At 34.8% G+C, this 20,678-nt stretch overlaps 1 protein-coding gene across 1 annotated transcript in view; it reads left to right on the top strand.

Annotated features, from left to right (window-relative positions):
* The window catches only part of LOC121313911 (transient receptor potential cation channel subfamily A member 1-like), a 39,813-nt gene that overhangs the window by 6,034 nt on the left and 13,101 nt on the right, over nucleotides 1–20,678 (top strand). Inside the window, exons 8-21 of the mRNA XM_041246693.1 lie at nucleotides 1,914–1,962; nucleotides 4,506–4,605; nucleotides 5,019–5,119; nucleotides 8,166–8,335; nucleotides 9,130–9,294; nucleotides 10,775–10,889; nucleotides 11,260–11,426; nucleotides 11,897–11,987; nucleotides 14,668–14,727; nucleotides 14,857–14,955; nucleotides 16,383–16,453; nucleotides 17,156–17,324; nucleotides 18,154–18,243; nucleotides 20,011–20,180. Of these exons, the coding sequence (XP_041102627.1) occupies nucleotides 1,914–1,962; nucleotides 4,506–4,605; nucleotides 5,019–5,119; nucleotides 8,166–8,335; nucleotides 9,130–9,294; nucleotides 10,775–10,889; nucleotides 11,260–11,426; nucleotides 11,897–11,987; nucleotides 14,668–14,727; nucleotides 14,857–14,955; nucleotides 16,383–16,453; nucleotides 17,156–17,324; nucleotides 18,154–18,243; nucleotides 20,011–20,180 (1,617 nt within the window). The remainder of the gene's footprint in view (nucleotides 1–1,913; nucleotides 1,963–4,505; nucleotides 4,606–5,018; nucleotides 5,120–8,165; nucleotides 8,336–9,129; nucleotides 9,295–10,774; nucleotides 10,890–11,259; nucleotides 11,427–11,896; nucleotides 11,988–14,667; nucleotides 14,728–14,856; nucleotides 14,956–16,382; nucleotides 16,454–17,155; nucleotides 17,325–18,153; nucleotides 18,244–20,010; nucleotides 20,181–20,678) is intronic.

Here is a 20,678-nt window from a genome sequence, read left to right as displayed (position 1 = left end):
TATTATAATAAAATTATATTATATAATCCATGACTCTCTCTCTCTCTCTCTCTCTCTCTCTCTCTCTCTCTCTCTCTCTCTATATATATATATATATATATATATATATATATATATATATATATATATATATATATATATATATAGAGAGAGAGTTAACAGGAAAAATTGAACTGTTGATCAGGGAAACAAGGAGGAATATTAGTTATCGTAATCCCATTGAAACTCACTTTGAAATTAAACTAATTCCACGTTGATACATTTCTGTTCCCCTAAAATACTCTTCAAAAACTTGCCTGTAATTACATGTGTAGTAATTACATCTTTAGATACATAGTAAATACACAACCATAAAAAAAAAAAAAAACACTATCACCTGCCAGTATTTTCAGTTTTGTATTTAATCAAGTTTCTTTGTAACCACCCTAATTATAGTGTAGTTTTTAATGTAAAGTGTTTCCAAAAAGGTTATATGGTATGTTATGAATAACGACGGCTTGTTTTATCAAACAAAATTTGGATTTTCAAATTCTTCAAACCATGTAACGTTTGGTTTTTTGGCTTATGGCAACCTGATATTTTATCAAACTGGTTTATGTACATAAACTTCAATATATAGTATCCAGAACTGGGTTCAAGTGCATTTAAATGCAAAACACATTGTACTTGTCTTTTACAAATGAGTGAACATTTTAGAATTTTATATTAAATACAAATACAACCGAGAACTGTTTACAAAACTATCTAACAATACATCAAATGTATTATATATATATATATATATATATATATATATATATATATATATACACATTATACATACACACACATACACGCACACACACACTGAAACCAATAAGTGCAAACATGGAAGCTTTTCTCTATGAATTCAAACTACTCTATGTTATAACAAACTTTTAATCATGCTCCTCATGTAATTAGTTAAGTGTTCTGAAATGATGTCAAGCACTTGTAAATTCTCTGTGAACCATTAACAATATGTCTCCAATAGCTGCATCATTAATTGCACTTTGAGTGGATTAACTAGTAACACTTGCTAAATGATTTTGATAGATTACTCAGATTAAAAATGCACTTACACTTAAACCCAATCCCGACAGTATCCTATATGTAAATGTGCTCATTAATGGACATATAAAGTTAAAAATATTTGTGTCTGAGCAGTACGGCTACTTCAGTTTTACCTCGTTCAGTGGCCGGGTTTCTGTGCATTTTAGAAACTCTCAGTTGTCGTGAGAATGTGAAGTAGTTATAGGAAGTGCACGGCCAAAACATTGTACGACTTAAAAAGGGTGGGTAAATCGCCTTCTCACGCTAAGAAGAACATTGACCATGTTTTTTTTTTTTAAATGTCTGAAAACTGTACCTTATGTTCACGAGACTTCAGCAGTGAAGATCCCGTTTATGACGTACCCTCGCACAACGATCTACTATAACTAAAGGCTGTACCAAGCAATTATTTTATTTATCTGTATGTATTTGTTTGTTGTGTTGCGCTATGGTATGGGTTTGTGTTTTGCTTCCCTTTCTTTATTGTGTTTTTTGGTGGCCAAATTCGACAGGCTGCATATGTGGTTCTTCAACACAACCTAAAAACTTTTTGTAAACCAAGTTCAAGTAAACAGCACAGTATCGGCCTTCGCGCAAGGCCATACTGGAACGCAGATAGGAACATTTAAATACATCCTCCTGTCTTTTAATGATAATTAAGTCATTTGCATTTGATTGAAAAACATACTCTCCCGAATAAAAAAAAAACCTACATGAAAACCCAAATTACCTGAAAAGTACTACCAAAATAGAGGGAGACTTTAATTTTCTATGGAAACCCTGCCACTGATGAAACCTATGAATACAGTATGACAGATCTGAATACTTATTTCTTTTATTAGGGCCACAATGTTTGATCACGTTGAACTGGTGGAATACCTGTTGATGAAGGTAAATATTATACCTGGTTTTAACCTTATTTAACATGTGTTTTTAAAATGGCAGTGGTTGAGAGGGAAACATGTTGTTCATACAAGACTTTGGGGTGTAAACATAACCTTCCTTTTTGTATGTAACTTAGGTGTGATGCAAACACCTGTCATGTTTTGTACCTGCTGCTGAGTTGTGAATTAATACTAACCAGCAATGTGGAGGCTCATTAAACAGAAACTCGCCTTATTAACATACATTTCACAAGGTTGAAGAAAGCCAACATACTGGGATGTGGTGCTTTTCATAGTATAATATATAAGCTCTGAATTTAGGAGCTGAGCAGCCAGAGTGTCTTTATAGAAGAAGTAAGGATCAAGTTTCATTTTGTATTGCTGGAAATAAACAGTGCAGTGTTAATGTAAAGATAATTTGACTGATGAGGCTTCAAATGTTAGTAAATCCAGTTTGGAAGCATGTGACTATCTTTTGTGTGTGCATATTATATATTTAATAATATATGTACAGAGAAAGCACATACAAACTAGGGTTTTATATTATTATTCATCCACATTGTGTTGCTATAGCAGTAAACATCCTTTATGAACAAAGTACACATGGATATTATTTACAGAATGCTTACTGTATTGGAAGAGTGGCTGTGTGTAATTAGCTCAGAAATTAATATTTCACTAAATGATCCCCATCTGCCACTCTTTTTAATTACATTTGTTTAAAGCTGTTTGTCTGAATTTGATGTGGTTTACGAACTTGCCCTGTCAAAACTTTGAAAAGAAAAATATTGTGCATTATAAAGTAGATATATAGATGGGAAACTAAACATGATACAAGTATGTATGCAGTACCATGAATAGCAACATTAGAATAGCCACTCTTTAATTATCATAAATCAACACACACCAGAGCACTTTGAAGGTTGTTGTAAACCCTTCTCATAATAAAAATAGACAGGGTCAAGGGTTTATTTTTTCAGGAACAATAGCACAACTATCATAGTGTGCTCACTCAATTTTTCTCGTAGACATAACTTTTGTCCATATAAGTTAAATAAGGTTATATAATGAAACATATAACAGCGCATATCAGTGTTGTAATTGAGTCACAAAAATTGGGACTCGAGCTCAGCCGAGTCACGGGGGGGCAAGACTCGAGACGAGTCATAGAGTTTGCTCGAGTTGAGTCGAGTCAGTTTACTCCAGTTACCTATCTGGCACCAGTCAATTGAGTCATTAGTCCTGACAGTTCGAGACAGTTTGATTTACTCAGATTCATTTTGCAGGAGATTAGCAGTCTACAAGTCCATATATCGTTCAAATGTTTCCTCCCAAGTCAGGTTCATTACGTCGACTCCAAAAAAATTTGGTAACGTATGAACGTGTATATACTTGCAGTTTTAGTTATTCCAGTTGGAAATCGAATAAATAACCTAATTACTTTACATTAGAACTTTCCGATATCTTCAAAGGCTATTATCACGTACAATGTGCATACTAAACAAGAAATGTTATTTGTCTAAATACAATCATCAAGAACAATAAACCAGATAACAAACACTTAAACCCCTATTTTTCTACCACATTTAAGTTAAGCGTACTTAAATAAAAAAATCTATTGATTGATCCACCAAATAAGTAATTTTATTGATACTTGGTAAGAAATGATAAAAAAAAAGACCAAAAACTATTTCAGTTATTTTAGACACCTTATCTAGTTTGGAATTTATCAATGCTAGCAGGCTGCAGACTGCTTTTTTCTCTCCCTGACTATTCCGTAGTTCTCGACGACCGCAAGTACTCTTGATTAACCCTCCATGCTGCTGACATTCTTCTCTCTCTCTCAATGTTGTCACGTGTTTCTCTCTCTCATAAAGAGGCAGGGCTTATATGCATCAGAAGAAGGGCTTGGTTATTGAAAATGAAACTGATTGTGTCATTTATTTTTATCATAAAGACTGGATTGAATCGAGGGGAGACTTTTAGTTCGGGACTTGATGATGGACAATGACTCAAGTCACCAAAAATTGCCTCTCAAATCTGACTCGAGTCAAGTCACTGACTTGAATCATTACAACTCTGGCACATATTAGTCTCTATACTGTATTTCCTTCTACAAAAATAATAGCAGCAGTATTCAATCTGCCACTCTTAAGATACATCTAATAGAGCGATTTTCCCAGGACTCAATTAACAAGGAATTTACAACCTTTGGCTAGATTAAATCTAAAACTAAGGCGGATGTGCGTTCTGAGAAGCTGCGAAAATTATGTGGCTTTCCAGTTTACGGTTTCTCAGCACCAAATCAAATAATTCCTGAAATTTAGGTGGCAGATCTATCAAAAAGATGAACAACAAGTGATATAATGAGTCACGTTACAAAAGCCACAAAAACTCCCCCCCACACCCCACTTTTTTTTTTTTTTTTTTTTTTTTACCAAACAATTGGGTGGCATTGTGAATTTCTGTTTTAAAACAACATTTATCCTCTCTTGGATAAGGAGGTGTACAGAATTTAGACTGAATCTGTCCTTTATATTTACTGTGTAGGGTGCCAATATTGACAGCCTTGATTGTGAGTCCCACTCCCCTCTTCTGCTGGCTACAACTTGTGAAGCTTGGCGGACAGTTGAGCTTTTAGTACAGAAAGGTAGAGTTTTAAGAAATTACATTTTGCATGAACAAAAGAAAGTGAAGGTCTGAATAAAGTGTGTTCCTTTCTTATTCCCCAGTCTACCTAATTCAAATTAAGGCAGGAAATCTGTCAAGGGTCCTAATGCTGTAAATGTCAACATGGCCAAAGAATGAGTTATCGAAACTGTGAAACAACACTGCATTTGCAAAATCTAAGCTAAGTTCCTAAATTCAAAATGTGAAACAAACATTTGTAAAATATATAAATACCACCTGCTTTATTAGTTTATAAGAAATCATTTTTTAATTGAACACTAATTAAATACATAAATTATTTAAGAATTCACCATTTTTTTTTAGTAAAATACCTGTAATGTGCTGAGATGTTATACTGTATTATGCAAAATATTTGTGTTTAATTTATTTCAGGAGCTAATGTAAAGATAAAAGACTCTTGTGGCTGCAACTTTCTACACTTGGCTGTGCAGCAGCCCAAAGGACTGAAGAATATATCTGAAGACATTTTACAAGTAACGTTTCCCATTTTTTGCTGTTAGACGTGGTTACACTGCTATTGTTTATTTTAAGGGTTGCGATACAGACCAAAGTTCTGTTCACAGAACTTTAAACGTTCGATTTTGATGAAACGTGACAAAAGGCAAATGTAAGGGCAAAGTACTTGATGCTTGTGGAGGATTGCGCCCTCCCCTTTTTGTTTGAAGGGAGGTTGAGCTGGGCTGAGCCCTGGTGGAATTCCATTAGTGCTGACCAATTAAGTAAAAGTGTGAGTCAGAAGCTGCTAGAAAAAACTGACATTCCCTTTAAGAAAACTATATCCCTCGTGATTGACTTTGCTGTCAGATTGATGAAAAAAAAAGTTTCTCTTTATGTCATAGCACTATTTGTTAATGTATATATATATATATATATATATATATATATATATATATATATATATATATATATATATATATATATATATATATAGCTCTGGAAAAAATTAAGAGACCACTGCAAAATTATCAGTTTCTCTGGTTTTACTATTTATAGGTATGTGTTTGGGTAAAATGAACATTTTTGTTTTATTCTATAAACTACTGACAACATTTCTCCCAAATTCCAAATAAAAATATTGTCATTTAGAGCATTTATTTGCAGAAAATGACAACTGGTCAAAATAACAAAAAAGATGCAGTGTTGTCAGACCTCGAATAATGCAAAGAAAATAAGTTCATTTTCATTTTTAAACAACACAATACTAATGTTTTAACTTAGGAAGAGTTCAGAAATCAATATTTGGTGGAATAACCCTGATTTCCAAGCACAGCTTTCATGCGTCTTGCTATGCTCTCCACCAGTCTTTCACATTGATGTTGGGTGACTTTATGCCACTCCTGGCGCAAAAATTCAAGCAGCTCGGCTTTGTTTGATGGCTTGTGACCATCCATCTTCCTCTTGATCACATTCCAGAGGTTTTCAATGGGGTTCAGGTCTGGAGATTGGGCTAGCCATGACAGGGTCTTGATCTGTTGGTCCTCCATCCACACCTTGATTGACCTGGCTGTGTGGCATGGAGCATTGTTCTGCTAGATAAACCAATCCTCAGAGTTGGGGAACATTGTCAGAGCAGAAGGAAGCAAGTTTTCCTCCAGGACAACCTTGTACTGGGCTTGATTCATGCGTCCTTCACAAAGACAAATCTGCCCGATTTCAGCCTTGCTGAAGCACCCCCAGATGAGTCCAATTTTCAGCTTTTCCCAACACCTGGTCGTCTAATGGTTAGATGGAGACCTGGAGAGGCCTACAAGCCACAGTGTATTGCACCCACTGTGAATTGTGGTGGAGGATCGGTGATGATCTGGGGGTGCTTCATCAAGGCTGGAATCGGGCAGCTTTGGCATGAATCAAGCCAGAAATGTTGTCAGTAGTTTATAGAATAAAACAAAAATGTTCATTTTACCCAAACACATACCTATAAATAGTAAAACCAGAGAAACTGATAATTTTGCAGTGGTCTCTTAATTTTTTCCAGATCTGTATGTGTGTGTGTGTGTGTGTAGATATATATATATATAATATATATATATATATAATAATATATATTATATATATTATATATATATAACAGAACAATTTTGGTGTATGTGATTTCAGTGTTTTGTTCTATTTAGAAAAATACATTTTTATGATTGTTGTTCTGATACATACTTCCAGCATCTGCAATATATAGCTTATTTACCATCCCAAATCAGTTCCCATATACCGTAAATAATTTATGATGTACAGTATATGGAAACTGTGATGTTCCAAATAATGTGAATGTGATTTGCAGCCGGGATCCATGCAAAGTGTCTGTATTAATAAAATACAAATAAAAAAAAATAAATATTGACTTTGGGTAATAAATAAGCGCTGCAGCACAACCACAAAAAACAAACAAACAAAAAAAAAAACCCCATCATATTGACACCCCCACTACATCCCTGGCAGAGCTGTGTCTACATTAGCCCTTTACAAAATGAGTCCCATTAGTCAGTTACACACATTTGGAGGAATACTTACACATTTTTTGTTGACATAGCATGCTGGGATGTAAGATAGGTCATACAATAGTTGATGAAATGCACAGAGATCGGGGGAAATGGATGAAATTGTGTTACTTTGTGTACATCATTAGAAATGTGCTAGTCCAATACATCATTGACAAGGCTGAAGTCTTCAGATTTCAACTATGTAGATATTATTTGTATAAGTCAGCTTTACAAAAGGTCATTAATGTCTAACACAGACTAATGACAGGTACAGTAGGTAACCGGTTATTTTTTATTGTTTGTGTGTGTATTTTTGTAGCATTTTTGTATAATTTGTCATCTTGTGGGTTGTTAATTCTAAAGATTGCCTTTTTTAAGACTGTTGGCTTGTTTAACTTTACACAGTAGCACTAAAGTTTAGGTATAAATAACAACTTTTAGGAAGTCTCCAAGGTCACACTGTACCGAGAGAAAGACATCCTTACCAGCTTCATACAATTTCTGACAAACAAAAACAACCTGAAATAAATTCCGATACATATGTATGTATGTTTTGTTTTTTTTCATATAAATCCATTTTTTTTCAGGGCAGCCCTTAAGTTAATGAAGGCACATTCCATATCATAGTTTGCATAGCTATATTTGTTTGTTTTATTAAAAAGAGAAACATGTATAGTATATTAAGTGCCCCAAGTGTTTAAAATATTTTTTATTAACATTCTTACTAAAAACAGTACTTTCAAATTAATTAATAAACATTTACTAAAACACATGAAAAGGATTTCATGTAGCAAGGTTGATTTATTCATCAAAATGAGCTTAAAAAAAAAAAAAAACCCTAACAAAAGATTCCTTGAAACAATCTTTACAATTTCGAGAATTGTAAGCAGTTACTGCATTACTACATTTTTTATCAAATGAGAAGAGACTTGGAGTAATATGAAAACAAGATGTGCAGCAGTGTAGAGTTTAGCTAAAATGCTTCTCTTTAGCGTTTCACTAAAGAATTTGTATCTTCACCTTCTTTGTATTGACTTTGATTCAGCGCAAGGACGTCAGGGAGCTTCTGAATGATGAAGACAATGAGGGGTGCACTCCGCTTCATTATGCATGCAGACTAGGAATCCAAGAATCAGTAACTAACATGCTGGGGTTGAAGGTATCACTCCATTTAAAATCAAAGGATAAGAAATCTCCACTGCATTTTGCAGCTGGGCAAGTATTGTACTTTTCTGTCTATTATTATTATTATTATTATTATTATTATTATTATTATTATTATTATTATTATTAATGTACTTTATTGTTTGTTATATCTGTTTTCTAGAACCACTCTTTTGCTATTATTTTTAACTGAACACAGCTTAATGTACATAAATCCAGTAATGAAAGACATATCCTACAGAGAAGCTGTAAACAACATACAATACTTTTGAAACAATGACCTATAGAATCTCCTCCACCACCACTTGCACACACAACAATGGGTCTGTTGAATTTGAAAAGTATGTAGATCAAGTATGGTGATTAGAGGGGGCTAGTTCACTGTACGGTTCATTAATAGGTGTGGAGTCTCTGCTTCGGCTTCTAGGACACCTGGAATATACATGATATGAAAATGTCTAACCTAAATGTTCTTATCCTAACTTCTGAGCTACCTAGCTGTGTTTAGAAACTTTTGTGATGGTTCCTAAAACCAAGTATATTTTCCATTTGTTTTACTTATGGTTACATCATTCAGATGTATTAATGTAATGACATGTTCGTATTGATTTGAGGCTACATCTGTTACCACCATATATATCATGAATATAATGATATATATATATATATATATATATATATATATATATATATATATATATATATATATATATATATATATATATATACTTATGAATAAATAAAGGCAGTCACAGCTATTATAAAATAAAGGTCTTTATAATTGACTAATTTAAAATACTTAATTGATACCTAATTGTGTTTTTTTTGTTTTTTTTCTGATAAAGGTTTGGCCGTTTCAACACCTGCCACCGATTGCTGGAATCTGTGACAGACTGCAGGCTGCTTAATGAAGGAGACGAGACAGGAATGACCCCACTCCATCTAGCATCTCAGAATGGACACATTAAGGTTGTTGAATTGTTGCTAAGGAAGGGTGCTTTATTCCTTCGGTAAGATTACTATTATATGTGCAGTGCTGTATGTAAACGAATTAGCAATTAAAAATATTACTGTAGGTTAAAAGTGTATGAACATAAAATGTGAACAGATTGAAATGATTTTGTATGAGTGTGCGTGGGGGAGTGGGGGATAGCATTAGGCAAGACACATTTTACATGTTTAGAACCCTAGAATAAATGTCTGGGTTAAATCAACTGTATAGTTTAACTGCAGAACAAACAAAACATTCAGACGAATATATACTTTATGATTGTATGGAAAGATTCCCTGCACTTTGATATGCTGAGCTAGAGAGATATAATCCTTAGAATATGCCCTTATAATGTTTGTAACTGCAACACAAAAACAAATCAAACAACATCACTCAACCTTTTTTAATAACGTCCTAATTGAAGAATGGTAAGTCAAAACTCCCCAGAAAATAACACGAGCACCTTAGAGAGGTCTAACTACACTGTAAAAGTAGTACAGAGAAGAGTGCTGTCGGACGAACTGAAAAACCAACAACTACTAACAGGGAGACCATGTATTTTTACATTTAAACAGAAAAAAATGTAAATTTGTTTTTATTAATCAGTTTAACATAATATCAGAAACAAAAATTAACCATTAAAAATCCCTTTTTGAATGCGCCAAAATCAGCGCATCCATCTTTAATTTATTGAACATGCTGAACTAACTTTGAGTTTAAATAGTTACAAATGATTATATTAAGATAGCATAACAATTCAAATTAAAAGTGAAAGTGTGCTGCATTTTTTTGATAAAATAGCTAATTGTTGACATGGTTCTACAAGGCTCTAAAAACAACATCTCTCACTGATACCTGTCAAAAGAGGAAGGCACCGATTGAGCTGCTGCCCCAGTGCACCGTAAGTCAGTACTGCAAAAAAAAATAAAAAAATCGTAGGAGTTATTTACATGGTTAACGTTAATTTATAACATATCAAAACATAATCCTTAAATGTATGAGGGGCCCTGATGATCTAAACTGCACCATCAAGTCACTGGAGAAAAATATATAAACAAAGTCAGAAGAATCCGTCAGATTTCTATCTTTATCTACCAACCTGACGAGATCCAACCAATGTGAGCGACAAAAATATCTGGTATACCTGCAGGCCTTTAGATTAAATCGGGAACATTGTGCTGTAACATTGAAGTATAAAAGCAATAAGATCCTCCACATCGGGCATAATGCCTGGTAATGTCCTCTGTATCAGGTCTTTTTTTTTATGCATCAACCACACTTTCGTTTATGCTGATGCAAACGTGGCCGATATCGACTATTCAGTACACAGTAGACAGAAAGTAACTCTCAGAACCAGATTCACAGCTAACACTATCTCTGATAAGACTGTACATATATGTTTTGTACATCCAAAGATGTAAGTGTTGATTTTTATTTGTAGAATGCATCAATTCACCAGTAAATAATCAGAGATCTCTGTTGTGTTCTTTTTTCTTTAGTGATTATAAAGGCTGGACATGCTTACATTATGCTGCAATGGAAGGCTATACTCAAACTATGAAAATACTTTTGGAAACTAACATAAAGCTTATAGATAAGGCTGATGAAGAAGGGGTATGTGTCAGATACTCTGTTAAAATAATCCATGCACAGTAAATTGTCATTGTTTCAGCATATATAACATCTCTTGGGTAGAATCATTGAGATTAAATTCACATTTTGCGACTCAAAACATTTTCCTTTTCAGGTAAAAAAAAAAATCTGTTCCGTAATAATTGTAGTAAAATATAACTAACTCTCACATGGGACAGTCCATAGTTTTTTGCCTTCTACAGTATCAACAAGACAGAGCTTTTCACAGTGCTGAATGTCACGAAAATGCCCTTTCTCCCATTAATACCCAATATCAACTACTCAATTACCTTGAATTAAAATGTAGTTGCATTGACTTCTGGAAATTGATCATTTTGTTTTCTTGATAAAGAACACAGCCCTTCATCTAGCTGCAAGGGAAGGACATGCCAGTTCTGTAAGCCTTCTGTTGAGTAAAGGAGCGGAGATTTCACTCAACAAAAGTGAGGCCTCTTTCCTTCATGAAGCTATACATCAAGGGAGAAAGGAAGTAGCATTTGTCGTCATTGAGAGTGAAAGGTAATTTTAAAAGACTGCACTAAAAACATCAAGTATATCTGAAGAAATACTGTAATAGATGTAGGTTGGACTAAATTGCAGATTTAGCTTTTAAAGTAATAAAAATCGGTACACAGAATACATTGAACAATAATATTATTTTCTTAAGTTTCCTGAAGTAATCATTATGCAGTGTAAACATTAAGTATTCTAACAGATCAGAAGTGTACAGTATTTGAGCTTTTTTGATGTGATAGAGTACTGTTGCCACTACCTTTCCTGTACCATGTAGGTTTGAAGATATGGGAGATATATTTCAGAGACTACTAATCACAGGACTGAAATGTAACCAAATGGGTTAAAATGGGTTTGTATCGATATATATACCTATTAAAAAGCTGGTTTATAATAACTGTTGGTTGCATAAAGGAACCATATAGCAGTTTAGAAACTGGCCTAGATAAGTGTTTACATAAGTGTTTGTACTTCAGGTGCCACGAAGCTATTACAACGTTTAAATTGGGATCTGCGAATAGAGCTCCGAAACTGGAGATGATTGAATTCCTTCCAGAAAGTTTTAAGGTAAGCCTACTTATAATTGTATTGGAGTACAGTTGAAACTACAAAAACAAAGTGATAATGGTCAAAATGATTGATATTGCCTGGTGATTTACAGCTTTTGTATTTCAGTCTTGCTGTGTTCCCCAAAGCAAGGTTATTTTAAATCAATTCATATGCCATTTGACAGGACAGGAGCAAGGGTTACATGGAGGAAGAACCTTGTACTGAGAATAAGACAGAAGTGCATTGTGACTTAGAAAGGAGTATAGGGTGTTCCCTTGGCTCATGGGGGGGGGGGGGGGGGGGTTTGAGACCTAACAAATCAGCCTCCAAGGCTGGGAAGCAACTGTTACTTCCCCCAAGTGGAACCTAGAGGGTAGAGAACAGGAAAATAGAAGAGAGTTAGGATAGATTTGGCCAGGTGTCCCCTCTGGCTTGCAGAGAAGCTTCCTGGTGGAGGATATGCTCAGAGCAGCTGGGCCTCTAAGGTTGGGAAATGAGCTTTACTAGCACCCAGAGGGAGCGTTGCAGAGGTGAAGCAGCATAGTGGAGGAGGAAGGGAGGATGGAGGAAACGAAAAATACAAGACATGGAATAAGGGCATGGCTTGGGCTTTAAATAGGCAGATATTATTGGCTGAACAGAATGGGGGAGGAGTCCTAGGTTACAATTTTGTTTTCCTGGATAAGATTATACTGCATTATTATTAGGGGTCTACCTAAATCATGATTTCACAGAAATCTGGGAAATTGAGGGGTCACCGCAAAATTCACCTCTTTTAGGGGCCAATGCAACCTTGTTTAGGTGAACTACTGCATAACACAAATGATGCAAGCTACGGATCATCCTAATACAGATAGGCTTTTTTTTTTTATTCCTTTGCTGTCCTGTGTGCATTATCCTTAGACAAATAACATTTACAAAACAGTACTCCAAAGCAGTTAACGTTCTTGTTTACTGTTCAGATGACAACAATGTTTTAATAAGCAGTACCCCTGTACTATACAATACGGGGTGGGGCAAAGTCAGTGCTGCATTGTTTTGATTTAGGTTGCTAAAATCTAGTTTTCAGCATTGGAGGTAAAATACCAGAAATGGACAACAAAGCAAAAAAAGCAAACTGTATTTTGGATGATGATCCTGTCAAGATATTTCCCAAAGAAACTGTACATGCAGATAGAGGTGATGGTTTTGCACATCTTGTAATGTGTCTTTGGAGAAAATACGATCAATCGCTAATTAGCATTAGAACATAAAATAAAAAGCTTTCAGAAAACAAACTGGAAAGTCAGCACAGGGAAAAAGTATTTGTTTGTTGTATCCAAGTTAAGTCAGTACTACAGATACGATCTAGCACAGCCACCTCCCTTCAGACAACCTGCTGCTTACTTTTTAAACACATTTAGAATTTTAGAACTGAGTAGTCACGCTTTCTTTGTTTTGACTCAGTACTAATAAAATAAATTATTGGATCAGTCAAATAACGTGACAACGAACGTGTTGCATATATTGCCTTTATTAAAGTATGCCAGATGCCCTTGGGTTTTGGGACTGTTCGATTTCCACATCTGTATAACTTGGCTTTGCCGTACACTTCTGCATCCACTGAATTGGTTGGAACATGCAGTCTGTATGGGCGAGTCCACACCAGACAGAGAATGTCGGCAGCAACTGCAGGGGGATGTTGCATGCTTGCCTTTAACAAATGACAGCACTCTGTTTTAGTAAGGAAGCAAGTACCACTATTTTTAGGCTTTTATAGTGCTCTGAAATATTGTCTACTTAGGTTTATTTAATGTTTAAACAGGTCGCGAAATGTCTGCAAAATCCTAATTTTATTCCATAACCTACCCGTGAAAAATACGTAAATTTACCGCGATTTAAGTAGACCCTGATTATTACAGTGTCAAGAAAACGCAACCTAATAAAATACCAATGTACAAGCAACAGTAAAAAAACGAATTTTAGATACTGTATTGTTTTTAATACCATCAAGTGACTTTAGTGTATATTTCAACAAAGTGCACTGTAAATTGTTTACATTTACAACTTAAAGCAGTTAAAGCTCTGTATGCAGTCTTCCACTTAATTGAAAATAAGAAAATCGTAGTGTGTGCTCGTAAGCTGCATGATGCAGTGCACCAGGGCCACTGTATCAAAAGTCTCACCATACATCGCACCATGCATGTATTTTGTGCCTACAAACCAAGGTATTAAATTTACAAATGTTATTGTTTGTAAATTTTGTTCTAGTACACATACGTAATGTAAGATTAAATCGGTTCTTTTAGCCAAAGCTTTTCGAAAGGATATATATAGGATATATTATATAATATATTATATATATAATATATATTATATATATATATAATATATATTTCCTGAGACAGAAAAGATTTGTAGAACCGATTTTTTTAAAAAAATGAGGTAACAGCTTCAGTGTCATATTGTATTATTAGTGTCATTACCCTTCCATACTTTAATTTTTTTTTTTTAAGTGCTTAAAAACATATTCGATAATGCAGTACTTTGAAATACAAGAACAGTTCTAAACTTCTAATGCTTTCAAAACGTAATTTAATTAATCAAAATGGGCTTCAGACAAACATTTATTAGGTTGTGCTTTAGGGTAGTTTGCCAGTATGTGATCAAATTGGGGTCTCACTTAGACTGATACAGTATACTTTTATATTTCTTACAGTTGCTTTTGGACAGATCTATGAAAGAAGCAGAAGATGATGTCAGTAGTCAAGACTACTGTGTGAGTGTCAAATCAAATGTGTATTTCTAAGCAATGTTTAATCCTGTAATTATTATTATGATTATTATTATTATTATTACATATTTCTGTTTTAATTTTCAATTAAAGATACATATTTTATTTCTGCAGATTGAATACAATTTCCAATATCTTCAGTGTCCAATGAAGAATAAAAAGCTGTCAAAAGAAGATACACTGTTTAAGTGTCAGCCTCTTATTTCACTGAATGTGAGTAGTCACAGTAATATGGAAATGTTGGGCCCCTTTCACAAAAATGTAAGACTGTTAGAACAGTTTTTTGAAGAGTTTATGAATATTCTCACAGTATAGAACAGTGGTGCAAAAACTTTTTATATGCTACCCCCTTAATTAGCATACATTTTATTATGCACCCCCCCCCCCCCCCCCCACAACTATATATTTGAACAAGTGCTTGTTTTACAGGTTTCATGTAAATAGCTTATTTTTTCTTAGATTTAACAGCAAAAAGTCCAGCTCTAGCTAAATATGCAAATTTTAACAAACACATTCTTAGATGTTTTGAAAATTGTACTTTCTGATGTCATTTATAAATGTTAAAATGTGTATTGAAAATTCAGCATTTAAAAGCAGTTTGTAAATCTTTTTTTAAACTTGACCAGTCAACATTTAGCTAACATTTTTAACAAATAAATCAGTGAAAAAATACATATAACTTACAGCTGCTTTATTTATTTATGTATTTATTTATTACACGTAGCGATTCAACATTTACCTAACAGATACGTATGAAAAACATTATCGTTCAGCAATTAAATCTGAAAAAAAAAAAAATCTATGTTTTCACTAAATACATATTTATTTTGCCAGCTAAATCTAAAGCTAAATGAGCCCCCGCCTATTGAAGCGTTTGGCATTGTATGCTGCAGAGCTACCCTTACACCCCGAGAGCCAATGTCTCTGCTTCCCCGCCTCCTCTGTATACTACATTATGTACACCTTTCAAAACGTTTACGAAGGCGTTTGTTAACATTTACTTATTAAGCTAAATCAGAACTTTTTTGGGGTTAAATCTAGGAAAAAATACATGATTTACATTAAATCCGGGGAAAACACTTTAAAATTATTTTGGCTCTGTTCACTACAGTTTCACTAACACTCGCCACTTCAAACATAATTTCTCTGGTTCTACAAATCCTAGCTAGATCATCAATGGCTCATTTGAAAGGTAATAACTTGGACTAATTAGCTGTCATTTATGTATTTATTTAAAAATGTCAATCGTTTAAAACATAAATTAAAAATGTTTTTTTACAGAACTGCATCTTTAGTCATAGTCATGCTGACCAACTCCATCCCCCCCGGGGGGCGTGCCCCACACTTTGCGCACCACTGGTATAGAATACACCTCAAAACAGTGGAACACAATTGTCATAAATGCAACTTTGAAAAACCATTCAAATAGTCCTTCAAGTTTTGTAAACAGAGCCTGTCATGTGTTTTGATGTAATTTCCCTTGGGTTGTCGTGTCATCAGAACAGACTGCTCATCATTCATTAAGTAATATATACGGTACATATATATTTAAAAAACCTGAAGATGCTATACTAAAACAACCAATAGTATATTAACAACCCACTGTAAATATGCATAAATGATAATCTGTGTTCTTTCAGGCCATGGTAAAGTTTAACCGCGTTGAGCTTTTGACCCACCCTGTCTGCAGGAAATATTTAGAAATGAAATGGTAAGTCATAAAGATATTTATACTGGGAATATAGAATACACTACATATGTTTTATCACATGTTACGCACTGTGAAGGACTTCACTTGTTTTAATGTTCATTTGCCGTTTTTTTTTTTAAATAGACCCATACACAGAAATTTAAGTTTTAAGCACTTTTGTGTCATTTATATTATAAAAGAAAAAAAGTCAAAAACAACAGTACTAACTACACTTTTTCATGTTCTTCACTACATTGGATGGCTAAACCATTTTCCGATCACAAAACACTTTTACATGTTATTGCCCACACAAAAGGTTTACACAGTACCTTGTTCTGTTACTGACAGCCTCTTGCCTTCACACAGACTGCCCTGAACAAACTTTTTGGTGACCCTCATCCTGTCTCCCATGGCATTCTGGGGGATGCAGTCCTTTATCCCCCCCTGAACTACATTTCTCTCCTCCTTCCCCTAGTTTGCCACAGAACATAATACAATTCATTGATCAGTTAATTTCAGTGCGTAAAGACTACTCCCTTAAAATACTCAAATTTGATTATTTTTGTTAATTGCATTCTCTTCGTGCAGTACTACTGCAAAGTTACAGCATACAAAACACTGCAGTGTTAATACTACACCAGACAACTTATCCTTTTTTCTGACAAAAAAAAAAAAAAGACTTCCTTGTATTATAAACTGAAATGCAATATTTAAAATGTGTAGGCATGCCTATGGACTGAAGGCACATGTTCTCAACCTGGCTGTCTACAGTCTTGGTCTGGTGCCTCTAACAATCCTCATTGTGAAGCTGAAACCAAAAATGTCTGTGAATAGAACAGCACACAATGGAACAGTGAGAGAGGTGACTATGAGTACTGAGGCCCTGGATAAGGTATGTATGTGATGAACCATATATCTTCTGAGAAGTTTTCTCTTCTTGGGAATGCTAAAATGGCAAGATTATTCAGACCCACCACAGATGGGGTTGCAAACATTTGTTTTACTTACAGCCACCCCAGATAGTCTTTATGTGCTAAAAAATATTTATTACAGTACATGTTTAGAGTAGTTGTAGGAAAACCTACTATTGATTGCATTATTCGATGACAATTCCTGCTGTCCTTAGGTTGGTGTCAGGCGCCACATTTGTCTCTTTGAAACAATTCATGGAACCACTGTTTGTTTGTTTAAATGTATTACTTGTCTTGAGAAACAAATGTTTCTCATAGGAATTAGGTTTAAGAGACTTCACATCAACTATAAAATACGTGTGACATGTTTGTGTAGTTTGGACAAGTGTGTTACATGCATGGAATCATGTCTATATACAGAATAAGATGTACAAGAATTTTGATAAATACTGAAACGTGATTGGTTGATTTCTCATACATGATTTACAATGTAAAAATTATCAAAGGAAAGAAAAGTCAGTATTTCCTAAATATATTCATTTTATGATATACTTGCATTATTGTATGTTCCATTACATCTACAGTCTCTTTAATTTTTAGCAATTTTAACTGAAAATTAAACTGCATACATTTTAGTGATGAAGGACACAGAGTAAAACCATTGTATTGCATGATATCCCCTGTATTGTGCAATAAGCAGCCATTTAAGTTAGCAATTTAAAATGTACATATAAAAATAAAAGGGGGTTGCAGTATATTAAAGACAAAACACACGTTTGACTGTCCTAACTGAATTTTTCTGTCTTGCAGGAGAACTATTTTTATACAAGCTTCATGATTCTGGCTCTTGTCATGAATCTATATGCAATTGGTAAGGAGATGGTCCAAGTATTCCAGCAGGTAATGTACAGTAAAACTCTTTTAAAATTGACCTTTTACTGGCAAAATCAGTTTGCAATGCTGCTTATTAGGGGTGCACATGATTCACATTTAGAAATGGTGGGGCTAAAAAAGAAGTGAATGTGGTCACACTGAATGCTGTTCGGTTTGTGAGAAATGTGTTTTTACACCACTTCCAGTTATTGGGTCCATTCACTTCTGACATTACCACACATGACTCACTTCACTCACTTCTAAGTTCGACATTAGTAGATTAAATAGCTTACATTCCTTATTTGGGCCCACTGTTACTTGTGTCCTTAGACCAAAAATATCATTGCTAAGGAACTTGAGCAGCCACATACAATTGCTTGGTTTACATGCAAGAATATACACAAGTCTTATCTTTTTGCCATGCTATTTTGGTAGTACCTTTACAGTAATTCGGGTTTACATATAGTTTTCTTTTAGGAAGAAAAATGATCCTTTCAAATGACCCAATTAATACTACAATGTGCGATATATCATTAACCGTTTTTCAAAGGCTGCTGCTGTGGGTAGCTTCAACAACTGTGATACTTATGGTAGAGCTAAAAATTTAAATAATAATATACCGGTATATATAGTAACAGTTTGGGGATCTGAAACGCTGTCTGTGGGTTCGTTTCCACGGTCTTCTACATACAAGTATTTGACACACAGGTTTAACTGTAGTTTTAACCAAGTCAGTACCTAGAATTTTATTGTCAGCACACAGAACAAACAAACAACGCTATCTCCTTCTTGGAGTGCTAACTAACATAGTTTGTTTCCCTAACTAGAAGTTAGGCAACTAAGCCAAGTCAAAGATTTATTTTCTTTTTAAACACCGCTCACCTTTACAGGTCAGTGTCCACACAACCTCAAGTTCTGTCTCTTGTGTGCCCTTTTTTATACTCTCTGATACTAACTAAAAACAGCTGTCTCCCATTTCTCCTAATGAGCGGCCATTCTGACTCGCGACACACTACCATGATGACCTTTGAGCCAAGATGGCTGCCAGTTAACAAACCCCAAAAATGCTCTCCCGGCTGCGACAAAGCATGCCAATATACATAGTTTTCCAGTTGCTTATTTTAAAAAAGGATACAATTCTGGGACCTATATTTTCCCCCTATATATATATATATATATATATATATATATATATATATATATATATATATATATATATATACACACACACACACACACACACACACACACACACACACACACACACACACACATATGTACAGGCAATCATCGACTTATGACACTTCGATTTACGATGCACGGCACTTACGACCCTTTTGCATTGGCTGCGTTCCTAAATTCAACGCTGAGAAGCAACAACTCTTAAAATCGTTCCTAAACTCACTGTTGAGAGCTAGTGACGCGCAGCGTTGCCTCAACGCTGACTCAACGAACTCTCAGCTGGTGAGCTGCTCAACAGAAAGATGGTGACACCCGATTAAGCTGCTACACACATCTTGAGTGCCCTGTGGTCCCCCAAGGTTTGGACATTGCCTTATCTGGCCTGTGAATGTAATGTAATTACCACTGTACCACTGATCTAGTGGATGGATAAGGAAAGTGCTGTAGGAGCTTGGATCATAATTAAAGATGCATACTCAGATACATAAAGCATGGCAGGCACTTCAGCTTTAAACAAATTACTGTGCATGCACAAGAATGTTTACTTAACAGTAAGAAAGTACTGTTTGTTTGTTTTTTTTTGCTGACATTTTTTACTGATTTTCTTCATAGCGCTGGAGATACTTACTTGACTACTCCAATTTTTTGGACTGGGGTGTAGCAGTCTCTTCTCTTCTCTTTGTTATCCCCCTCTTGTATAACTCTCAGGAACTCTGGCCATGGCAATGTGGGGCTGTTGCCGTGTTTCACTCCTGGGTCAACTTTCTCCTTTATATGCAAAGGTATATTTTTTTTTTTGAAGTTCCTAAACTATATAACTTGGTAACCTTGTGTAATTATTACCTATGTAATATGAATTTACGTACAAGGGAGTGTATGTCACTGTATATATACATTATGTACATTTTTTTTAAAATTATTTAATAGTCTTTAAAAGCCAATTGTTGTTATTTATTTATTTTTTTTATCATGTTCTCCCAATTTAGAATAAACAATTATTTTTAGGCTCAGCTCACTCCTAACACCCCCATACTGACTAGGGAGGGCAAAGATGAACACACGCTGTCTTCTGAAGTGTGTGCCATCAGCTGACTGCTTCTTTTCAGACTGCAGACCCACCATGAAGTCACCTCAGAGCTACAGTGTCGGAGGACAATGCAGCTCTGGGCAGCTTAAAAGCAAGCCTGCAGGTGCCCAGCTAGACTACAGGAGCCGCTGGTGCGTGATGAGCCGAGGACACCCTATCTTCTATTTGATCATGACCATTTTTCTGTCCCTGT

This window comes from Polyodon spathula, chromosome 4 (genome assembly GCF_017654505.1).
Source record: "Polyodon spathula isolate WHYD16114869_AA chromosome 4, ASM1765450v1, whole genome shotgun sequence".
Lineage (NCBI taxonomy): Eukaryota > Metazoa > Chordata > Actinopteri > Acipenseriformes > Polyodontidae > Polyodon > Polyodon spathula.
This window is presented reverse-complemented; position numbering and strand designations above follow the sequence as displayed.